A 22,531-nucleotide genomic window follows, 5' to 3' on the forward strand; every position below is an offset into this window, starting at 1 on the left:
TACCACCCGGCACCAACCCAATATGATTCAGTGTCCCAACCATAATACCACCCGGCACCACCACATGGTGCCCCAACTGCATCACTTGGCCCCACCACAGTACAATCCAGTGTTTCCACCGTATCATCTAGTACCACCACAGGGTCATCCAATCCATCCTCAACACAATCCAATCCCTCTTCCACGGGACCCAATTCCTCCAATAATGGATCAAAGTGTAGCGCCCGGGGAAATTGAAGAAATTGAAGGGAAAAAAAAAAAAACGCACGTGCCATGTCAGCAGCCACGTCAGCAGACCCAGTCAGCAGGCCTGGCCAACCAGGACCTGCCACGTGGCAAAACCACGTCGACCGGGGACGGGCCACGTTGGCGATCCGCGTGCGCAGGATCGGACGACCCAGATTTAATCGCACGGACGGCCCAGATTTAATCAAAAACGGACGGCCCAAATTAAATCAAAATGGACGGCTGAGATCAAAAGGCAAAAGGGTATAAATAAGACCCCCACACCAGACCCCAAACCCTAGCCGCCTGCCCTCGCCGGAGAAGACGAACCAGAAGCCGGCCGCCGCCACCCGCCGCCGCACCGGAGGGATTTCTGACCGCCGATCGAGGTAAATTTCATACCCCCAACTCGTTTTTCCACGCTGATTTCCCCAGTGGCCAAATCGGAGCCAAAATCCCGGCCAAATGGCCGAAAGCCAGCGGCGCCGCCGCGCCCCTTCTTGGGTTTTGCCTCCGATGAGGCCCTTCCCGGCCTCCGTTTAATGCAATTTTTATATCACCGTGATCACCATTCTTTTCTCTACAGGTTGATCGGAGCCGAATCACCAAAACACGAACTTCACCGAAGCACCCATCATACAAGCACTAATGCACCGGATCCCATCAGAACTCCGCAGTTAAGTGTGCTTCGGCGAGAGTAGTTCTCGGATGGGTGACCTCTTGGGAAGTCCGCGTGTTGCACCTATTTTTCCTCCGATGAGGCCCTTCCCGGCCTACGTTTAATGCAATTTTTATATCACCGTGATCACCATTCTTTTCTCTACAGGTTGATCGGAGCCGAATCACCAAAACACGAACTTCACCGGAGAGTCGCCGCACCCGAGAGCACCGCCGCCGGTAAGCTTCGATTTTTTCGTAAATTTTCGGCCCCCCGAGGGCCGTAGGGTTGTTTTATCGCAGGAACCAATGCGAGTGTGGCGGAATTCGGCCAGAAACAGCCGAAAACGGCCAACCCGAGGCAAACCGCCGCCGCAAGCGGCGGCGCCGTCGCCGGAGCACGGTGGAGCCGCCGTGCCGGAGTTGCAATATTGGCCGAAAGGGGCCCTGTGCCTAATTTGGGATTTTTTGGAACACGTGCAGGTACCAGTAGTGCGTTTCAGTTCCCCGAGAAAAATTCAGGGAAAATTAGGGACAGCGTGTAGGCGCACTGTGAAGCCGTGTTCGGACCCCGAAACGTGTAAGGACCCCTCACCCTATTTCCTATCACAGTTTTAAAGTTCAATAAATGATAAAACGGTATTTCATGAATCAACGAATGTGTAAAATTGCTTAAGGTCGCTAATGGAGCCCGAGTCTAGTGTGTTTGTCGGTTAACTGTTATTTGGCATGTTTACAGTTTTAAATGCAGTATGAGATTTGATGTTTTCATTTTATAGTTTCGTGTGCATATTCTACTGTTTTATTGATTATGGATTGAATGATCGGGATATTGATGCTGTATGTTGTCTGTTTGGCATAAATTATCGTTTTGCTTGTTTGTATGTGATTGATAATGCTGACTGAGGGAAAAGGAGAATGAAAGATTATGTAAATGGAAATTGTATACTGTGGTCAGCCTGACTAGATATCCTGGGAGATGGTGGACGGACCGGGTCCGTAGGGAACCCTACCGGGATTGGGGTCTCCCATACCGGACGGGGTATGGAGATCTTATGTGTTTTGGCGCCGATACCGGACGGGGTATGGGGACGGCCCGTTTCACCCTCATACCGGACGGGGTAATGAGGTCTATGGTTTGGCGCCCATACCGGACGGGGTATGGGGACGGCCCTGGAATGGATTTTAAGTGTTAAGGATTAACGGGTAGCGGGACCCCTATGGATCCCCATGGATACTAGTGGGCTGGTGAATTAGGAAAATATGTTGTGTAACGATTGAATTATGAAAAGTTTGATAGGTATTATGTTATACAGTTCATATATATGTTTTCATGATGATGATGATGTTATTGCTTTCGTATATTGTTTTATGAATTTCACCGAGGTAAGTGAATGGTAAAGGTTTTATTATTAATAAAAGGATTTGTTGTAAATTATGCTCCATTGGTCTTTTTGTGTTTTCTACCCAACTTTACCTCCGTGATGGTGAGATATCGTGATGTCCTTACTGGGCTAGTGTAGCTCATTCCTTATTTAATCATTTCAGATCAAGAGGACATCGTTCCCGAGCCAGTTCCGCAGGAGGACGACGAAGGGGACGCCTAAAGACTCCATAGTCACATTCGTAGTTTTTACTTTCAAGTTTCTCCTTTAGGTAGTTTAATCTTTTATATTTTGTGAGCACGTTTTTTGTTTTAGTGTAAGGGATGTTATTCAAATTTTGACTTCGCTTCCGCATTTGATATTTATAATATAAATTCCATTTTAAATTTCCGGGGCTGCTACAGTTGGTATCAGAGCCACGTTTCCTCGGACCCATCCCTTACACAATAGTCCCTTAGAGAAATACTCACCGATATATCGTTACTCAATCATTCCTTGTAAATGCAGGCACACGAGAATGAGGAGAGGAAGGCCCCCACTAAACCGAGCGGCCCCAGATAATTCACTTCGAGAGGATTTAGATAGACTATTCGAGATGGTGGAGGCTCTCGCAGCTGCCCAGCGAAGGCAAGAGGAGAGAAGGGAGTTACCAGGACCTCCTCCGCTAGCGCAGGTTGAGCCCCCGCTACAGCAGGCTGATCCCGAGCCACCCCGGCAGGAGCCTGTTCCTCCACGGTACCACCCGGCACCACAGCAGCGGTACAATCCGGTACCACAGCCACAGTACCAACAGGTGCCGCCACAGCACATTCCAGTGCCCCCACCACATCAGCAGGCGCCACCACAGGGTCCCCCAGTTCACCCTCAGCCGGCCCCAGTCCCTCTACCTCGGGACCCCGCTCCCTCCTTGATCGACCCCGGCTTCATAGAGAGGTACAGAAGACTGAACCCTTCTACTTTTTCAGGGGGATCCTCTTTCGAAGAGGCCCAATACTGGCTGGCAGAGACTGAGAGAGCTTTCGAGACCTTGGGAGTAGTTCCTGAGCAGATGGCTGCCATTGCCTCCTACATGCTGGTAGGGGAAGCAGTACGCTGGTGGGAGCTCAAGCAGGCCACCCTGCCTGTACCAGTTACTTAGGAGCAGTTCCTAGCGGCCTTCCATGCGGAGTATCTCCCTAAACACATCCAACATTTAAAGGAAATGGAATTTGCTCAATTGGTCCAGGGAAATATGACAGTGTCGGAGTATGCCCGCAAGTTCCTGGAGCTGGGCCGACATGCCTCGGAGACATTGTTGGATGAGGGCCGAAAGACCAGGAAATTCCAGTGGGGTCTCCGCCCGGCGATCAGACAGCACTTATTGGTGATGGAGCTCGAGACATATTCGGCAGTCTTGGCAAAGGTGCAGATCATAGAAATGAGCTTCGACACCCGCCCTCAGCTAGCGGGAAGTTCCCGACCCTCAGCCCCGCTCCGCAGGCCAGCGCCTACCATGCTTGTCCAACCCAGTAAGAGGCCCAGACCTGCCGTCCAGGCCCCTCCTCAGGCTATGGGGGCAGCACGTGGGAAGATCTGCCAGTACTGCGGCAGGGATCATGGGGACTGACCCTGCTACCGCCTCAACAACACATGTCGCATATGCGGCAGTGCCCAACACTATGCGAGGGAGTGCCCTAGGAACCAGAATCAAGGGAGGCCTCCAATCCAGGGCAGAGTTTACAACCTTACCCAGAAGGATGCCGACGCAGACCCGGACGTGGTACATGGTATGTATACTATCTCTGGCCACATTGCTCATGTTTTGTTTGATACTGGTGCATCACATTCTTTTATTTCACATGTTATTGCTTCCAAAATTTGTGTATCACCTGATAGACTCGATTCATTATTGCTTGTATCTACCGCTGGGGGGGAGACATTGCTAGGAGAGGTTGTCTACAGGGCATGTGCCGTGGAGATAGCAGATAGAAAATTGAGGGTAGACCTGATAGGGTTAGACACAGGGGATTTTGATGTAATCCTAGAAATGGATTGGCTAGCGGCGTATCACGCCACCATAGACTAATTTAACAAAAAGATTGTATTTAATCCTCCCAACGAGGAGCCATTTACAAGTTAATAAAATTATTCGGTACTGATTTTCCCTAATGGCAAATTCTTTTCTTCTTAATTCCCAGTGCCTTAATATTGTATTTTCTCTAACTAGGTAAACCCAAGAAAGAAGTTTGTATCCAAGAGATTCCAGTAGTCCGAGACTTTCCAGACGTATTTTCGGATGAATTGCCCGGTCTACCAGGGGACAGAGAGGTCGAGTTCACCATAGACTTACAGCCAGGAACCCCGCCCATCTCGGTAGCTCCTTACCGAATGAGCCGCATCGAGATGGAAGAGCTAAGGAAACAAATCACTGAGCTACAAAACAGTGGCTTCATTAGACACAACATTTCCCCATGGGATACCGGGGTTACTTTTGCAAAGAAAGGGGATGGAACGTTGAGACTGTGCATTGATTATAGAAGGATAAACAAGGTAACAATTAAAAACAAGTACCCTCTTCCCCGGATTGATGACCTTTTCGATCAGTTGCAGGGTGCACAGGTCTTTTCCAAAATAGATCTATGATCAGGTTACCATCAGGTAAAAGTGAGAGCCGAAGACATCCCCAAGACGGCATTCCGAACCAGGTACGGACACTATGAGTTCCTGGTTATGCCGTTTGGGCTAACCAACGCCCCGGCCATCTTTATGGATCTAATGAACAGAATCTTCAGAGAATTCTTGGATCAATTTGTCATCGTGTTCATCGATGATATCTTAGTCTACTCAAAAAGTAGGGAAGAACATGCTCATCATCTCGCTCAAGTCCTACAGGTACTCAGGGAAAAGAAGTTGTATGCGAAGTTGAGCAAGTGTGGATTTTGGCTCGAACAAACCGCCTTCCTAGGACATGTTATATCGAAGGAAGGGGTGTCGGTGAACCTCGAAAAGGTTGAAGCGGTACTTGGTTAGGAAAGGCTGACAACAGTTAAGGAAATTCGCAATTTCCTAGGGATGGCAGGTTATTACCGCCGGTTTGTCGAAGGGTTCTCTAGTCTAGCAGCTCCTCTAACCCGACTCACAAAGAAGAATGCAAGGTTTGAATGGAATGAGAACTGCGAGAGGAGTTTTTCAGAGTTGAAGAAGCGACTGACTACTGCACCAGTGCTGACTCTACCAAGTGGATCACGAGGGTACACAGTTTATAGTGATGCCTCCTATCTGGGCCTGGGTTGTGTCCTAATGCAGCATGGAAAGGTTATAGCATATGGGTCTAGACAGTTAAAGAATCATGAGAAGAACTATCCTACCCATGATTTGGAGCTTGTCGCAATCATACACGCCTTGAAAACCTGGCGCCATTATTTGTATGGAGAGACCTTTCAGATCTACACCGATCATAAGAGTTTGAAGCATATCTTCACTCAGAAGGATCTCAACATGCGTCAGAGAATGTGGATGGAACTCCTCAAGGACTATGATTGTGACATCCTATACCATCCAGGTAAGGGCAACGTGGTGGCCAATGCCCTCAGCAGGAAAAGTGCAGGCACCCTAGCCCATCTGATGGTTTCGGAATGTAGGTCCATTGGGGCTACACAGCAGGTTCGCCTGCGAGACCTGAAGAGAGTCACATGTTTGGGCCACCTAGCAGTCCAACCCGAGTTAATCCAAAGAATAAAGGAAGCCCAGTTAGTCGACCCCGCCCTAGTAACCCGCAAGAAGAATGCAGAACAGGGAGTGAGCTCAGAATTTCAGATCTTTGCCGACGGATTGATTCGTTTCAAGGGCAGAGTGTGTGTCCCAGACGACAGTGAGTTAAAAAGAGACATCATGACAGAGTCCCATAGTTCAAGGTTCGCCATGCATCCAGGAAGTACGAAAATGTACCAAACTATGCGACCTCGGTTCTGGTGGAATGGGATGAAGAGAGATATAGCCGACTTTGTATCTAAGTGCTTGGTATGTCAGCAGGTCAAAGCAGAACATCAACGCCCGGGCGGGTTACTTCAGCCTATACCGATTCCAGAGTGGAAGTGGGAACACATCACCATGGACTTCGTATCGGGACTACCCAAGGCACGATCGGGACATGATGCTCTATGGGTAATTGTTGACCGACTCACTAAGTCTTCCCACTTCCTGGCCATCAGAATGACTGATCCTTTGGACAAGTTGGCAAGAATGTATATCCGGGCGGTAGTCAGACTGCATGGAGTTCCAGTAACAGTAGTATCCGACAGGGATCCCAGGTTCACTTCTCGGTTTTGGAATAGTTTCCAGCAAGCCATGGGAACAAAGCTGTCCCTTAGTACTGCTTTCCACCCCCAAACCGATGGACAATCATATAGGACAATTCGTACGCTGGAGGATATGCTCCGAGCTTGTGTCCTTGACTCCAGGGGCCATTGGGACGACCACCTACCCCTGATAGAGTTTGTTTACAACAATAGTTACCAAGCAAGCATCGGCATGGCCCCATACGAGGCACTATACGGGCGTCCGTACAGGTCACCGATCTGTTGGGAAGAAGTGGGCGAAGAAGATTGTTTGGCCCGGATTTGGTAGAAGAAACCACGTCCAAGATAGTTAAGATCAAGAAGAACATCCAGACAGCTCAGAGTAGGCAGAAGAGTTATGCTTATACCCGGATGAGAGACCTGGCCTTTGAGAAAGGCGACCGGGTGTTTCTTAAAGTCACCCCCTTCAAGGGAATTAGTAGGTTCGGCAGGAGGGGAAAATTAAACCCCAGATATATTGGACCCTTTGAAATCTTAGACAAGATTGGTACCACTGCCTACAGACTTGCACTGCCTCCTGAGCTCTCCCGGGTTCATAATGTGTTTCACGTATCTATGCTACGTAAGTACAATCCGGACCCTTCTCATGTCTTGGCTCATGAACCGCTTCCACTCCGAGAGAACTTGTCTTATGAAGAAGTACCGGTCGGTATCACGGACCGAGAGAGCAAAATACTCCGCAACCGGGAAATATCATTTGTAAAAGCCGTGTGGCAGAACCACACGCCCAGGGAGGCCACCTGGGAACTGGAATCAGAATTTAGGGCCCAATATCCCCATTTGTTCGATCAAGAGTAACGAGGCAAATTTGGGGACCAAATTTCTTTAGGGGGGGAGAGTTGTAGCGCCCGGGGAAATTGAAGAAATTGAAGGGAAAAAAAAAACGCGCGTGCCACGTCAGCAGACCCAGTCAGCAGGCCTGACCAACCAGGACCTGCCACGTGGCAAAACCACGTCGACCGGGGACGGGCCACGTTGGCGATCTGCGTGCGCGCGATCGGACGGCCCAAATCAATCGCGCGCACGGACGGCCCAGATCTAATCGCACGGACGGCCCAGATTAAATCAAAATGGACGGCTGAGATCAAAAGGCAAAAGGGTATAAATAAGACCCCCACACCAGACCCCAAACCCTAGCCGCCTGCCCTCGCCGGAGAAGACGAACCAGAAGCCAGCCGCCGCCACCCGCCGCCGCACCGGAGGGATTTCTGACCGCCGATCGAGGTAAATTTCGTACCCCCAACTCGTTTTTCCACACTGATTTCCCCAGTGGCCAAATCGGAGCCAAAATCCCGGCCAAACGGCCGGAAAACACGGCTGAAAGCCAGTGGCGCCGCCGCGCCCCTTCTCGATTTTTGCCTCCGATGAGGCCCTTCCCGACCTCCGTTTAATGCAATTTTTATATCACCGTGATCACCATTATTTTCTCTACAGGTTGATCGGAGCCGAATCACCAAAACACGAACTTCATCGAAGCACCCATCATACAAGCACTAATGCACCAGATCCCATCAGAACTCCGCAGTTAAGTGTGCTTCGGTGAGAGTAGTTCTCGGATGGGTGACCTCCTGGGAAGTCCGCGTGTTGCACCCATTTTTTCTCTGATGAGGCCCTTCCCGGCCTCCGTTTAATGCAATTTTTATATCACCGTGATCACCATTCTTTTCTCTACAGGTTGATCGGAGCCGAATCACCAAAACACGAACTTCACCGGAGAGCCGCCGCACCCGAGAGCACTGCCGCTGGTAAGCTTCGGTTTTTTCGTAAATTTTCGGCCTCCCCGAGGACCGTAGGGTTGTTTTATCGCAGGAACCAATGCGAGTGTGGCCGAATTCGGCCGGAAACGGCCGAAAACGGCCAACCCGAGGCAAACCGTCGTCGCCGGAGCACGGCAGAGCCGCCGTGCCGGAGTTGCGATATTGGCCGAAAGGGGCCCTTGGCCTAATTTGGGATTTTTTGGAACACGTGCAGGTACCAGTAGTGCATTTCAGTTCCCCGAGAAAAATTCAGGGAAAATTAGGGACAGCCTGTAGGCGCACTGTGAAGCCGTGTTCGGACCCCGAAACGTGTAAGGACCCCTCACCCTATTTCCTATCACGGTTTTAAAGTTCAATAAATGATAAAACGGTATTTCATGAATCAACGAATGTGTAAAATTGCTTAAGGTCGCTAATGGAGCCCGAGTCTAGTGTGTTTGTCGGTTAACTGTTATTTGGCCTGTTTACAGTTTTAAATGCAGTATGAGATTTGATGTTTTCATTTTATAGTTTCGTGTGCATATTCTACTGTTTTATTGATTATGGATTGAATGATCGGGATATTGATGCTGTATGTTGTCTGTTTGGCATAAATTATCGTTTTGCTTGTTTGTATGTGATTGATAATGCTGACTGAGGAAAAAGGAGAATGAAAGATTATGTAAATGGAAATTGTATACTGTGGTCAGCCTGACTAGATATCTTGGGAGATGGTGGACGGACCGGGTCCGTAGGGAACCCTACCGGGATTGGGGTCTCCCATACCGGACGGGGTATGGAGATCTTATGTGTTTTGGCGCCGATACCGGACGGGGTATGGGGACGGCCCGTTTCACCCTCATACTAGACGGGGTAATGAGGTCTATGGTTTGGCGCCCATACCGGACGGGGTATGGGGACGGCCCTGGAATGGATTTCAAGTGTTAAGGATTAACGGGTAGCGGGACCCCTATGGATCCCCATGGATACTAGTGGGCTGGTGAATTAGGAAAATATGTTGTGTAACGATTGAATTACGAAAAGTTTGATAGGTATTATGTTATACAGTTCATATATATGTTTTCATGATGATGATGATGCTATTGCTTTAGTATATTGTTTTATGAATTTCACCGAGGTAAGTGAATGGTAAAGGTTTTATTATTAATAAAAGGATTTGTTGTAAATTATGCTCCATTGGTCTTTTTATGTTTTCTACCCACCTTTACCTCTGTGACGGTGAGATATCGTGATGTCCTTACTGGGCTAGTGTAGCTCATTCCTTATTTAATCATTTCAGATCAAGAGGACATCGTTCCCGAGCCGGTTCCGCAGGAGGACGACGAATGGGACGCCTAAAGACTCCATAGTCACATTCGTAGTTTTTACTTTCAAGTTTCTCCTTTAGGTAGTTTAATCTTTTATATTTTGTGAGCACGTTTTTGGTTTTAGTGTAAGGGATGTTATTCAAATTTTGACTTCGCTTCCGCATTTGATATTTAAAATATAAATTCCATTTTAAATTTCCGGGGCTGCTACACAAAGCTACATTGAGAGGTATAAAAGACTAAACTCATCTTCTTTTGCAGGGGAATCCTCATTTGAAGAGGCCAAATACAGGTTAGCTGAGATAGAGAAGGTCTTCATGACTCTTGGGGTGAACTCCCGAACAGAGGGTCATACTTGCCACCTACATACTGGTGGGAGAGACAGGCCGCTGATGGCAACTCAAGCATGCCACCCTGCCCGTTCCAGTCACTTGGGAATAATTTTGACGGCCTTCAATGTAGAGTACTTTCTAGAGCATCTTCGATATCTGAAGAAAATGGAGTTTGCACATCTATTTTAAGGTGAGATGACTGTATCAGAATATACTTGAAAGTTTCTAAAGTTGGGCCGGTATTCCCCTGAAAGCATGATGGATAAAGGTAGGAAGGCAAGAAGTTTCGAATGGGGTCTCTGTCTTGATATCAGACAACAGTTATATGTGTTCGAGCTCAGTACTTACTTGGGTGTTCTAGCCAAGGCACAATTAATGGAGAGAAACCTTCGCATTTTTCCTCCAGTAGTGAGGAACCTTAGGCCCTTAACTCCACACCGCAGACTAGCACCTACTGCACCTGTACAATAGAACAAGAGACCTAGGCCGATGACTCAAGTTCCCCCTCAAATTTCAACAACAAGACGCGGTAGGACCTGTCAGAATAAAGATCATGGGGACCGACCCTGCTATCACCTCAACAACACCTGCCACATATGTGGTAGTGTCCAGTATTATGCAAGGGAGTGCTCAAGGAACCAGAACCAGGCCAGACCTCCTATTCAGGACAGGACTTACAACCTCACCCAACAAGATGCAGAAGTTAACACAGACGTGATACATAGTATGTACATTATCTGTAATTATCTTGCACATATTTTGATTGATACTGGTGCCTCACATTCATTTGTTATACATATTTTTGCATCAAAATTAAATGTATTACCTAAAAGAGTTTATTCGGTGTTATTTGTATATACTCTTGGGAGTAGGACACTAGTGGGAAAGGTTATATATAGAGCTTGTGTCATAGATATAACAGATAAAAAATTGAGTATGGACCTAATAGAAATTGACACGGGAGATTTTGATGTAATTTTAGAAATGAATTAACTAGTGGCGTATCATGCCACTGTAGACTGTTTCATAAGAAGGTTGCATTCAACCCTCCTAATAAGGAGTCATTTACAAATTAATAAAATTCTTTAATATTTGTTCTCTTATGGCAATTTTCCTATTATCAAGTACTTTAACCCGGTTGTTTCTCTAACTAGGCAAACAAAAAAAAATTGTATTCAAGAGATCCCAGTAGTCCAAGACTTTTCGAATGTGTTCCTGAATGAACTACCTGAACTGCCAGTGGGCAGAGAAGTCAAATTTACAATAGACCTTTAGCCAGACACCCAGCCTATTTCGATTATTCCTTACCGGATGAGTCATGTTGAGATGAAGAAGTTGAAGAAACAGATCAATGAATTGCAGGATAGTGGATTTATCTGACATAGTGTGTCCTCTTCGGGTGCTAGAGTCACATTTGCCAAGAAGAGAGATAGGACGTTGAGGTTATGTATTGACAACAGAGGTCTTAACAGAGTCACGATCAAGAACAAGTACCCCTTCCCCAGGATCGATGACCTTTTTTATCAGTTCTAGGGTCCCTAGGTCTTCTCCAAGATAGACCTGCGTTCAGGTTACCATAAGGTAAAGATTAGGGCAAAAGACATTCCCAAAACAGCCTTTCGAACTAGGTGCAGACACTATGAGTTCCTGGTCATGCCATTTGAGCAACGCACCAGCCATCTTAATGAATTTGATGAACAGGATTTTTAGATAATTCTAGGATCATTTCGTTATTGTATTAATGGATGATATCCTGGTATATTCAAAAAGTAAATGAACACACTCACCATCTGACACAGGTTTTATAGGTTCTCAGAGAAAAAAAAGTTGTATACAAAGCTGAGTAAGTGTGGGTTCTGGCTCGAACAGACTACCTTCCTAGGGCACATCATATCAAAGGATGGAGTGTCAGTGAACCCAAAAAGGTTGAGGCAGTACTCGTCTAGAAAAAACTGACATCGGTCAAGGAGATCCGCAACTTTCTAGGAATGGTAGGTTATTACTACAAGTTTGTAGAAGGGTCTTCTAGCCTACCTGTTCATCTAACTCGGCTTACAAAGAAGAACGTTAAGTTTGAGTAGAACGAGTACTGTGAAAGGAGTTTTTCAGAATAAAAGAGACGGTTGACTATTGTACTTGTATTGGCCTTGCCGAGCAGATCGGATGGATATACAGTCTATAGTGATGTCTCTTATCTAGGATTGAGTTGTGTTCTGATGTAGCATGGGAATGTCATAGCCTATGGGTCCAGACAGTTAAAGAGTCATGAGAAAAACTACCACACTCATGACTTAGAATTTGCCGCAATTATTCACGCATTGAAGACTTGATGTCATTACTTGTATGGGAAGACCTTCTTGATCTATACCGACCATAAGAGCTTAAAATACATATTCACTCAAAAGGATCTCAACATGCGTCAAGGAAGATGGATAGAACTCCTCAAGGACTATGATTGTAATATCTTACATCCCTCGAGTAAGAGTAAGGTGCTAGCTGACGCACTCAGCAGAAAAAGTGCAGGCATATTAGCTCACTTGATAATTTCAGAATACAGGGTAATAGGGGCCGCACAATAAGTACGACTTTAAAACTTGAAAAGAGTCACATGTTTGGTCCACATGACTGTTCAACCCGAGTTGATTCAGAGAATAAAGAAAGCTCAATCCGCCGATTCCACTCTAGTAGCCATCAAGAAAGATGTAGAATAGGAAATTAATTCAGAATTTCGAATCTCTGCTAATGGGTTGCTCAGATTTCAGGGCAGGGTATATATTCCAGGTGATAGTGAGTTGAAAAGGGACATCATGACAGAGGTTCATAACTTAAAGTTTGTCATGCATCCCGGAAGTACTAAGATGTATTTTGGTATGTGACCCCGATTTTAGTAGAACATGATGAAAAGAGACGTGGCCGACTTTATTTCTAAGTGTTTGGTATGTCAGCAGGTCAAGGAAGAACATTAACGCCTAGGCGGGCTACTTCAGCCATTACCAATTTCGGTGTGGAAGTAGAAACACATCACAATAGATTTCGTAATAGGATTACCTAGGGCACGCTCAGGACATGATGTCATATGGATAATTGTTGATCGGCATACCAAGTCTTCCCACTTCTTAGCCATCAGGATGACTGACCCCCAGGATAAGTTAGGAAGAATGTATATCCGGGAGATAGTTAGATTATATCGAGTGCTAGTGATAATAGTATCTGACAAAGACCCCAGGTTCACTTTTCATTTCTGGTCTAGTTTTCAGCAAGTCATGGGAACGAAACTGTCCCTTAGTATTGCATTCCACCCTCAATCCGATGAACAGTCAGAAAGAAAAATCCACACACTTGAGGATATGCTCCAAGCTTGTGTTCTTGACTTTGGGGGTCATTGGGATGATCATCTACCCTTGATAGAGTTCGCCTACAATAATAGCTACCAAGTAAGTATTAGCATGACTTCGTACGATGCATTGTATGGCCGCCCATGCAGATCGCTGATATGTTGGGAAGAAGGGGGTGATAGAAAACTGTTTGGCCCAGATCTCGTAGAGGAGACTACAACTAAAATAGTTAAGATTAAGAAGAATATTCAGACGACTCAGAGCAAACAGAAGAGTTATGCGGACACTCAAAGGAGAGATTTAGAATTTGAGAAAGGTGACCGGGCATTCCTTAAGGTTACTCCCTTCAAGAAAATTAGTAGGTTTGGTAAGATGGGGAAACTAAACCCCCGATTTATTGGGCCATTTGAAATCTTAGACCAAATTGGCACCGCCGCCTATAGACGGGTACTGCCTCCAGAACTTTTTAGGATCCATAATGTATTTCATGTGTCCATGCTACGCAAGTACAACCCGAACCCCTCTCATGTCTTGGCCCACGAGCCTCTTTTGCTCCTGGAGGATCTGTCATTCGAGAAAGTATCGGTCCGCAACCAAAAAATTCCCTTTGTTAAGGTCCTATGGCATAATCACACACCGGGTGAGGCCACATAAGAGTTAGAATCAAACTTTAGAGCCCAATATCTCCCACTATTTGATTGAGCGAGAGATAGCCAAATTTGAGGGATCAAATTTCTTTTAAGAGGGGAGAGTTGTAATGCTCTAATTAATTTTAATTGTAGTTAAAATTAATTAAGCAATTACAAGTAGTTAAAATTAATTAATAAATATAAATTTCTAATTTTTTTAATTTTTATTTAAGGTAAAAATGAAGAAAATTAAATGGAATATGAAATTGAAAACAATTTTGGGAAAAATAGGTAAAAATTTGGGTTATGGGGATTTTTTTGAAAGAAAAATCAGAAATTAGGGGGTTAAAACATAATTTAAAAAAATTACACCACATAGGATGCCCAGTCAGTAGCCCTAACGAACCGAAGCATGCTGCGTGGTAAGCGATGCTAACTCGGTGCCACACGGGAGGCCACGCTGGCAATCCGCGTGCCCTCACGGACGGTCCGAATCCGTTCCCGCGTGCATGGATGACCCAGATCTGTTCCCTCCCCAAAAATGATCAGACGGTCAAATTTAAACGCGATGAATAGTCCATATCCACTTTCTATTTAAACACGATCGGACGGTCTAGATCAGATCGCGATGAACGACACAGATTCACTTCCTATTTAATCGCAATCGGATAGTCTACATCAAACGCGATGGAAGGCTCAAATTAAAAGAGAACGGATATAAATAACCCTCTTCACACCAAACCCTAACCTAGCCACCAAATTCTCCCTGCCTGAGAAGAAGACCCAGTCGCCGGGAAGGAAGCCGATTGTCGCCGTCGTCGTGCCGGAGCCACTTCCGACCCGCCAAAAGAGGTAAAAAAAAATTTTCTTTGCTCAAAATTCGGTTTTAAATACCCAATGGCCAAATTAGAGCAAAAAGACCGGCGAATTGGCTGAAAACTGTAAGCAAATCCCGGTGGCGCTGCTACAAAAAAACATAAAAAGTACCTCCGATGAGGCCCTTCTTGATTCTCGTTCTGCGTAATTCTTCCACCATTATAATCACCATTTCCTTCTCTACAGGTTGACTGAAGCAAAATACCCAACCGTGAAGGTGAGTCGGCGGAGCCGCCGTACCGGAGAAACCAGCCACTAGTAAGTTTTGATTTTTTGAATTTTTTCGGCTAATCGAGACCCTTTAACGTATTTTTTCATAGGGATGTATAAAACTGGCTAAAAATAGCCGACTCGAGACAAACCACCGCCGCGGATGGCGGTGCCATCACCGGAGCACAGCGGAGCCGCCGTGCTAGAATTCTTGAATTGGCCAAAAAGGTTTCCTAATATGGATTTTGAATTTTTTGAGATATTTTTAGGTACTTGAAGCTCGTTTTAATCCCCGAATGAAAGTTCATGGAACCCGGAGACTGCCTGTAGGTGCAGTTAAAAGTTTAGCATTTCGGATATCAATTTGAGTAAGAATCCCTCACTTTATTTCATATTATAGAATTGAAGTTTAATGTTAAATAATATGGTATTTTGTGAAACTTAGAAAACATTCATAATTAATTACAGGTTACTAATGGAGCTAGAGCTGGTTATTGACTATTGTTTGCTAAGTTTAACTGATTACTTGATTTTACAATTTTTGAGTGCATGATAATACACTGAAATTGGTATGATGATGCGTTTTTATTCATTTGATACATGTTTGGCTTGTTTTGTGTGACTACGTTGCATTGGGAAACTGAAAATTAAAAGAAAAAGAAAAATTATTTGATTAAGTAGATGGATGAAACGGCAGCTTTACTGCATATCCTTGGAGATGGTGAACGGACCGGGTATATAGGGAACTCTACTATAAACGTCGCCTCATACTGGATGGGGTATCGAAGTTTGGTAATTTGGCATTCATACCGGACGAGGTATAGGGATGACTCGTTTTACCCTCATACCGGACGGGGTATTGAGGGATGATATCTTTTGGTACTCATATCAAATAGGGTATGAGAACGACCCGTTAATTGTAAAATGTAAAAAAAATGTTCACGCGTAATGGGGACATCCCTATGGACCCCCATAGAAACCAGTAGGCTGATAAAAGGGAAGGTTGTTGTTCTGACTGATCGTACATGAAATAATGATATGTGTTATGTTATTGAATCTATAGGTTATTTTTGGTAATCTCGCTACTGTAAGTATGTGGTAAATGATTTTATTCATGACAAACGAATTTACTTAAATCAAGAAGCTCTATTAGTTATTTTTATGATTTCTACCAACATTCATTTCTGTGTTGGTAAGTAGCGTGATATTCTTACTGGGATAGTGTAGTTCACTCTTTCATTAAACATTTCAGATCAAGAGTACCAAGATCTAGAGCTCGATCCACAAAAGAATTGCTAGTAAGACGTTCAGGTTGTTTACTTTTAATTCATTTCTATGGTTATTAGTTGTTCTTTTAGAAGGATTATTCTCGTAAGCCCTATTTAGTACTTTCAATTATTGTGTAAGGAATTTAAACTCTAATTTATTGTTTAACTTCCACACTAAATTTATAATTTATTACATTTGGAATTTTATGGGGTCGTTACATAAAGACCATATTTTTCTATAGTAGAGCCATCAATATTAATTCCCAAACACCTATTAAAGGACAATTTCGAATTGAAGGTCTAGGAAATTCTCTAGATTGAGAAATAGACAAATATAATTATAGATTAATATAATTCATTCACATGAGACAAACAAAAAAAAAAGAATCTAGCCTTAACCTTTATTCATGTCTAACCTAAATCAAATATAAACATTTATTAACTAATAATAATTTTATTTGAGCATTTATTAACTAATAATAATTTGTGACTGAAAACTCTCATATTCTTGTCTAGATATATGGACCATAAACAAAGGTAAATATTTCCTATGAAAAAGACTTTTAGGTTTTGTTTGGATAAATTTCAATGATGGTTAATTAATGTATAATAATAATAGTAATTGAATGACAATAACACAAAATTGGAATGACAAAATTTTTTTTACGTTTAGATGATGATATATTAATGTATGTTAATGATATATTTTTATTTTGATGATAGGATGGTATCGTTGTATTTTCAGTCAAATTACTAATTTACTCATATATATTATATGTAATAGTAAATGGTATAAAAGTAGTATGTAAGAAAAAAAAAATTATTTATCAATATAATTATATTTGTATATAAATAAATAATTAATTATTATACATAATTAAATTAAAATTTTATATTTAATAAAATAAATAATTATTATTTATATTATTATATTAATTTAATTTTAATAAAAATAAAATTATTTTATATATTAAAGACAAACAGTTGTAATTATATATTAATATATTAAATTTAAAATTATTTCAACAAATAAAAAATTAAAATGTATTTAAAATAATTATATATTATGAATTAATTTAATAATTAATATTATGTAAAAAATTAATCATCAACAAAATTCCATACGTACAATCATATTTATTTTTTATTAGTTTCAAACTTCTAAATTTATTTTTTAACAAAAATGTACAGTACATATATACATATGTAAATATTTCGTATTCATATTTAATAATAGAAAAATATTTATATTATTTTATTAAATTACTTGAAAATTAAACAAATAACACAATAAACAAAAACTACTTTAAAAATATAAAATACTAATCCATAAACAAATAAAAAAAAATAAAAGAAATTAGTGCATTTAACATAAATTAATCAATCCAAATCATAAATTAGTTCATCAAAATATAAATTCTACCATTCACCAAAATGAAGGATCACTTTTTCTGTACAAAATTATATGTATATATATATATATATTCAAGTGTTGTGTTTAATTTCCTGTGAATTGGTTGGAACTCTCTGTTTAATGTTAACTTGAGATAATAGTTGTTGCCTGGAAGTTTCCCGTTTTGTTTGGATTCATAATTTAGGATTAGAATGGAAGCAAAAACTTATTCAAGTTGCTTTGCTTTTTGTTTCTTTTTATGGATACAAGATTCTACATGTTGTCTTTTTCAGTTCAAGTTAAATATTTAATATGTTATCTGTAATTTTGATCCTTTCAAAATTTTGATTGTTTACTCGAGTACAGCTTATACGCAGGCTTAGTGCTTCCATATTTTTCACCATTAACACTATAATACAGAAAAATCTTAATTGTTTAAAAATAAACAGCAATATAATTAATAAATAAAATTCTATCTCACAATTCTTGTCAAGGCACCATATCTTCACACTTGGTAGAATCTTTCCAAGAGTATGGAAAGCTCAGTTTTGAAGCTTACTTTTCCAAAGGAATAATTCAACTTGTTTTTTTTTTGTATGACAAAGTGTATTAGCTAAAGCCAAAAATAATATGAAGAAGAAAGTGTGCTTGATGATCTTCAATTGCCTTAATGCTTGGTATGTTTGAATTTTGAATTTACAGCCATGAAGAAGCGCGATTATCGCGAATCTGTCTCTCCCCCTTTACCTGATTCGAAGAAACTGAATCATAAAGTTGATATATTAGAATCATCCGTAATGGATGGCACAAAGAGAAAGGAAACATACATGGTTAGTCATATGTATCTATCAATTTCAACTATTAGGATCATCATTAACTTCTTGATGCCTTCTTGGACCTACAGCTATCCTTAGTCCATTCTTCCGATTTTAATTACTACAATAATAATATTTGAAGTGCAGTTACAAATTACTTTAATTTGCATCCAAATCAAGTATCATAGTTTTTTCTGTTAATGGATGCCAAGAACGAACACAGAACTCACAAAAACAAAATTATTTCATACACTGCAGAACGTTGACAGTTTCTTAGATGTAGCACCTAGAAACAGTTCAATTGTATAATGTCTTTCCAATCACAAATGAGTTCTTCTCAAGATATGATAATATACCAGATACAGCCTTGCCTACAGAATGATCATCTAATGCTGCAATTGTTACTAACAGCTAAAAGGGGGAGGGAAAATGCTGACAGATTATAGCACTTCTTAAAACAAAGAATATTTCCTTGTTAATCTTTCTGTTTTGGACATTCACGGGTGAGAAGGCTGTGCAAAATAACAAATTAATATCACCCACAAAAGGAAACAATTACAAAACAAATTGCAGACTTTTAAACACTCTTGCAGTATAGAATAATTACACTAGCTTCTCCAGCTCTCCCATTCTCTCTATGATTGCCTGCAAGAGACAGCAAAGATCGGTTAGTATTCCTGCCTTAAAGTATGTCTTGACCAAGAGATCTCCTATATGCATGTTTAAGAAACTGTCTTGGGGAGGTGGGTGCAGAAACTCTATACGCCTCGGAGTGGTAGACGCGGATGTTCAGAGCTCCACCATGAAAAAAGGTGCCTGAGCCTTAGGAATTAGATTAGACATGAAATATCTCTTGTCAGGATGGACTTGGATCTTCAAGCGAAGCAAGAGACACAACATGCTCTACAGCTTATGTATTCCAAATTCTCAATCTAAATACAACTATTATAAGAAGGAAGAAAAACTATCTGGTTTTGATATAATGAAGAGAGAGCTATTTCATTTCAAACAAACCAGATACAGAAATAATAATTAAAGAGAAGCAGAAAGATGCAAACCTTCTTGCTTGTTTCTTGAAGCTCTCCAGCAAGAATGAATTCATCAAGTATCAAATAAACCTTCAACAAGTTAAATTGAATTATAAATAAGAGTGAGCAACATCAAGCTATGAACAAAATCAACATCTTCATATGCACGCACAACAAGCTGGTGGATAATAAATTCCAAAGTTCTATAGCAACAATCAATAGACAATTCTCCTACAATGTCAACTCTGGTTTAAAGCGTATTAGGACATATCAAGTATGAATATGGATGGTAAATCATAGCTAACTTTGACATGTACCAGGCTGATATTGCAAAGCATAATATGATGACAATAATATGATATCTCTATGCCATTGGGCAGTACAGTAACGTGATGACAGCCAACAGAATTATTTAGCCATCACTCAAACAAATAAATTGTAGAGGCAGAAACATTAATCAGATATTTGGACGCCATCCATATAAATGGATTATGGTGATATCACTAGTATGCATGATACGTATAGAAAACTTGCCGCCGTTCCTATTTTCACAGGGAAGATCTAGAAACCAACAACCACCACCAGCTATTCCTTACAGGAAATGCAGACTCAATCTCGTAAAGCACAGTCATAGTACAGATTAAAATGAATCCAAATGAGAAAACAGGCATCTAATCCCAAACAATGGAGCTTAAGAGGAAAATAGCCAGATATAGAGCATCAGGGAATAAACAATGCTAGTATATAGGCCCAAACCTTATGAAAATTAAACACCAAATCTAGCTCGCACACATTGCTGAAGAAATGATCCAATATCTCCACAAATAAATGGATATATTCCAAATATGCCAACTCATTATCCATTATGTCAACACACAATGAGAAGAACAACCCAGCATACCGCCTATAGATTACTTTTTGCGTGCAAAACTGAGTAGTTGATAAAATTAAATCAAAGAGCATATAGTTATATCCAAAAACAATATGTAAAGAACAAGATAAGATACTTGCAGAAGAAGCCAACGGCAAAACAATTTTACAGCTATTTTGACATTCATTAATGAGTATTTATGGCATAAAGCATAATAAATGATGAACATAATTTAGCAAAAAAGTTGAGCCTCTGGTTGGGGGAGAAGGGATTTGAAGTGTCGTGAATCCTATCATCAATTCTAACGGAGCAGAATTATTCAAAATCTCAAGAAAGGTGTAGGAAACAACTGACTTTAAGCAAATTACAAAAGATTTATCTCACAATTTACCATAAGAAAATATCTAGGAGTTTGTACATACTATCATCCAATCACCAGTGATAATGCAGGATAAAAATGCTACTTCGAAATCACTACCTTTTTAACCCAAGCTTATTATAGGTAGTATTTGAAACTATGTTTAACACCAAAATAAGAACCTTGATCACCTTTTTTCCCTTCTTTTTGATCCATCTTAGTCCTACAAGCTCATGATTTCTCTAAGCGTAAAAAAACCAGATGTATGGCATTATGCTATTATTCTCCGTAAAAAGGGATTTCTGGAAAATGAAAATGAGAGATTCTAAGATTTCCAATTTTTAGCGCTATACTAGCCATACTTTCTCATAAATAAAATAGTTCAAGAAGAGAGTATTCAAATTCAAATCCTAAAACCGTAAGTAAAGATAGTATAAAAAATAACCAACCTCAACGAAATTTGTGAACTTTGGATCTCTATTCACCACTAACCGATGACCTTAGAAAAATTAAAATTCAAAAACCTCAGTTTTAGCGTGAAATTACGGAAAAAAAAAATTCTAAAGGATTAAAATTAAAATGAAAAACGAAAAAGACGAAAATTTAGAAACTGATATCTCGTATTTGATCTTGTGTTTCTCAGAGTCCTTAAGAGGAATGTAATACTTGGCGAGACGAGAGACGAGTCTTGCCCACACATACAGCCCTTTCTACTGTTCATCTCACCCTCATTCACAGATATAGGTTATTATAGAAAAAAATACATGTAAATCAAAGAAAAAACGAAATATATACATGCAAATCAAAGAAAAAATGAAAGAAATTGATGCTGAAAAAATTTTAAAAAAATATTTATCAATTGAAAAGATGAAAAACGCAAATCAAAAGTCGAATCAATGAATTAACATTTGGAAGCAATCAAAGAAGAAGAACAAGAAAAAAATCGATCGGAGAAGAAGAAGATTCGTCATCCATGCATGTGGCTTTAGTGAGGAAGAAGAGAAATTAGAGTTTTTAATTGTCAAGATAAATATGAAATTAATTAAATTAGATGAGGGTATAATGGAAAACAAATAGTATGTTGGTCACATACCAACAATTCGGTGGTTTAAAAATTCATTTCAAAATTTATCAGTCAAATATCATTTGTACCATTGGAAGTTGAAACAAATACGGTTTTCTTATGCTGGTGAAATACTATACATTAAAATTTTACTATTCACCATAATCCAAACAGATGGTTAACTAGCTTCATATCTTAATAAATGCAACAATAAACCTTAAAACAACAAAATTTTTTTCACAAATCTAAACAAAGTAATCGAAACTTCATACTCACTGAAAATTAAAAAAAAAAAATATGGTTTATCTATTCTCAATTTAATCTTGTTCGATATCAAGCAAGTATGCTCTTAAATAAAAACTAATAAAAATTTATTCTTGTTCGAGATCATTTAATTAGGTCAAACTAAAGGAATATTTTTTTTAAGAAAACAATACATTGTGTTTTTTTTTTTCATATTCTTAAAAATATATAAATTAATTATTTTTGTAATATGATGTTTGCTTATTTATTTTTAGATGAGAAATTCATCATTACAGTCTCACACAAAATGAAGTAGTATGTCAATTGGCCAATATCATCTACAGGCTAGGGATTTATTAACAGATAGTTTACAATCAAGCTTCCACAAACAAATTGGTTAGCTTTTTACTAAGCTTGTTCTCTTCTGACACTTGATTTAAGT

The 22,531-nt window shown here is 40.9% G+C and overlaps 1 protein-coding gene and 1 pseudogene across 2 annotated transcripts; one reads left to right on the top strand and one right to left on the bottom strand.

Moving 5' to 3' along the window:
• Positions 1-851: 851 nt before the first annotated feature.
• On the top strand, positions 852-970 carry LOC148253753 (5S ribosomal RNA; annotated as a pseudogene).
• Positions 971-18,806: 17,836 nt separating this feature from the next.
• LOC110814160 (AP-2 complex subunit sigma-like) lies at positions 18,807-21,834 on the bottom strand. Of its 2 annotated transcripts, XM_088220359.1 has the most exons (4): positions 20,311-20,514; positions 19,585-19,644; positions 19,134-19,171; positions 18,807-19,038 (listed from the first exon to the last, which is right to left on the bottom strand). In XM_088220359.1, the coding sequence occupies exons 1-4, from the start codon at positions 20,416-20,418 to the stop codon at positions 19,002-19,004; spliced, it is 243 nt and encodes an 80-aa protein (XP_088076485.1). In that variant the 5' UTR covers positions 20,419-20,514; the 3' UTR covers positions 18,807-19,001. The 2 variants fall into 2 exon arrangements, 1 of the variants encoding a protein (XP_088076485.1); XR_015819293.1 differs by lacking the exon at positions 20,311-20,514 and adding an exon at positions 21,233-21,834 and having other exon boundaries at positions 18,807-19,171.
• Between the last annotated feature and the right edge of the window lie 697 nt (positions 21,835-22,531).

Source organism: Carica papaya, chromosome 5, assembly GCF_054855325.1.
Source record: "Carica papaya isolate Zhongbai chromosome 5, ASM5485532v1, whole genome shotgun sequence".
NCBI classification, from domain to species: domain Eukaryota; kingdom Viridiplantae; phylum Streptophyta; class Magnoliopsida; order Brassicales; family Caricaceae; genus Carica; species Carica papaya.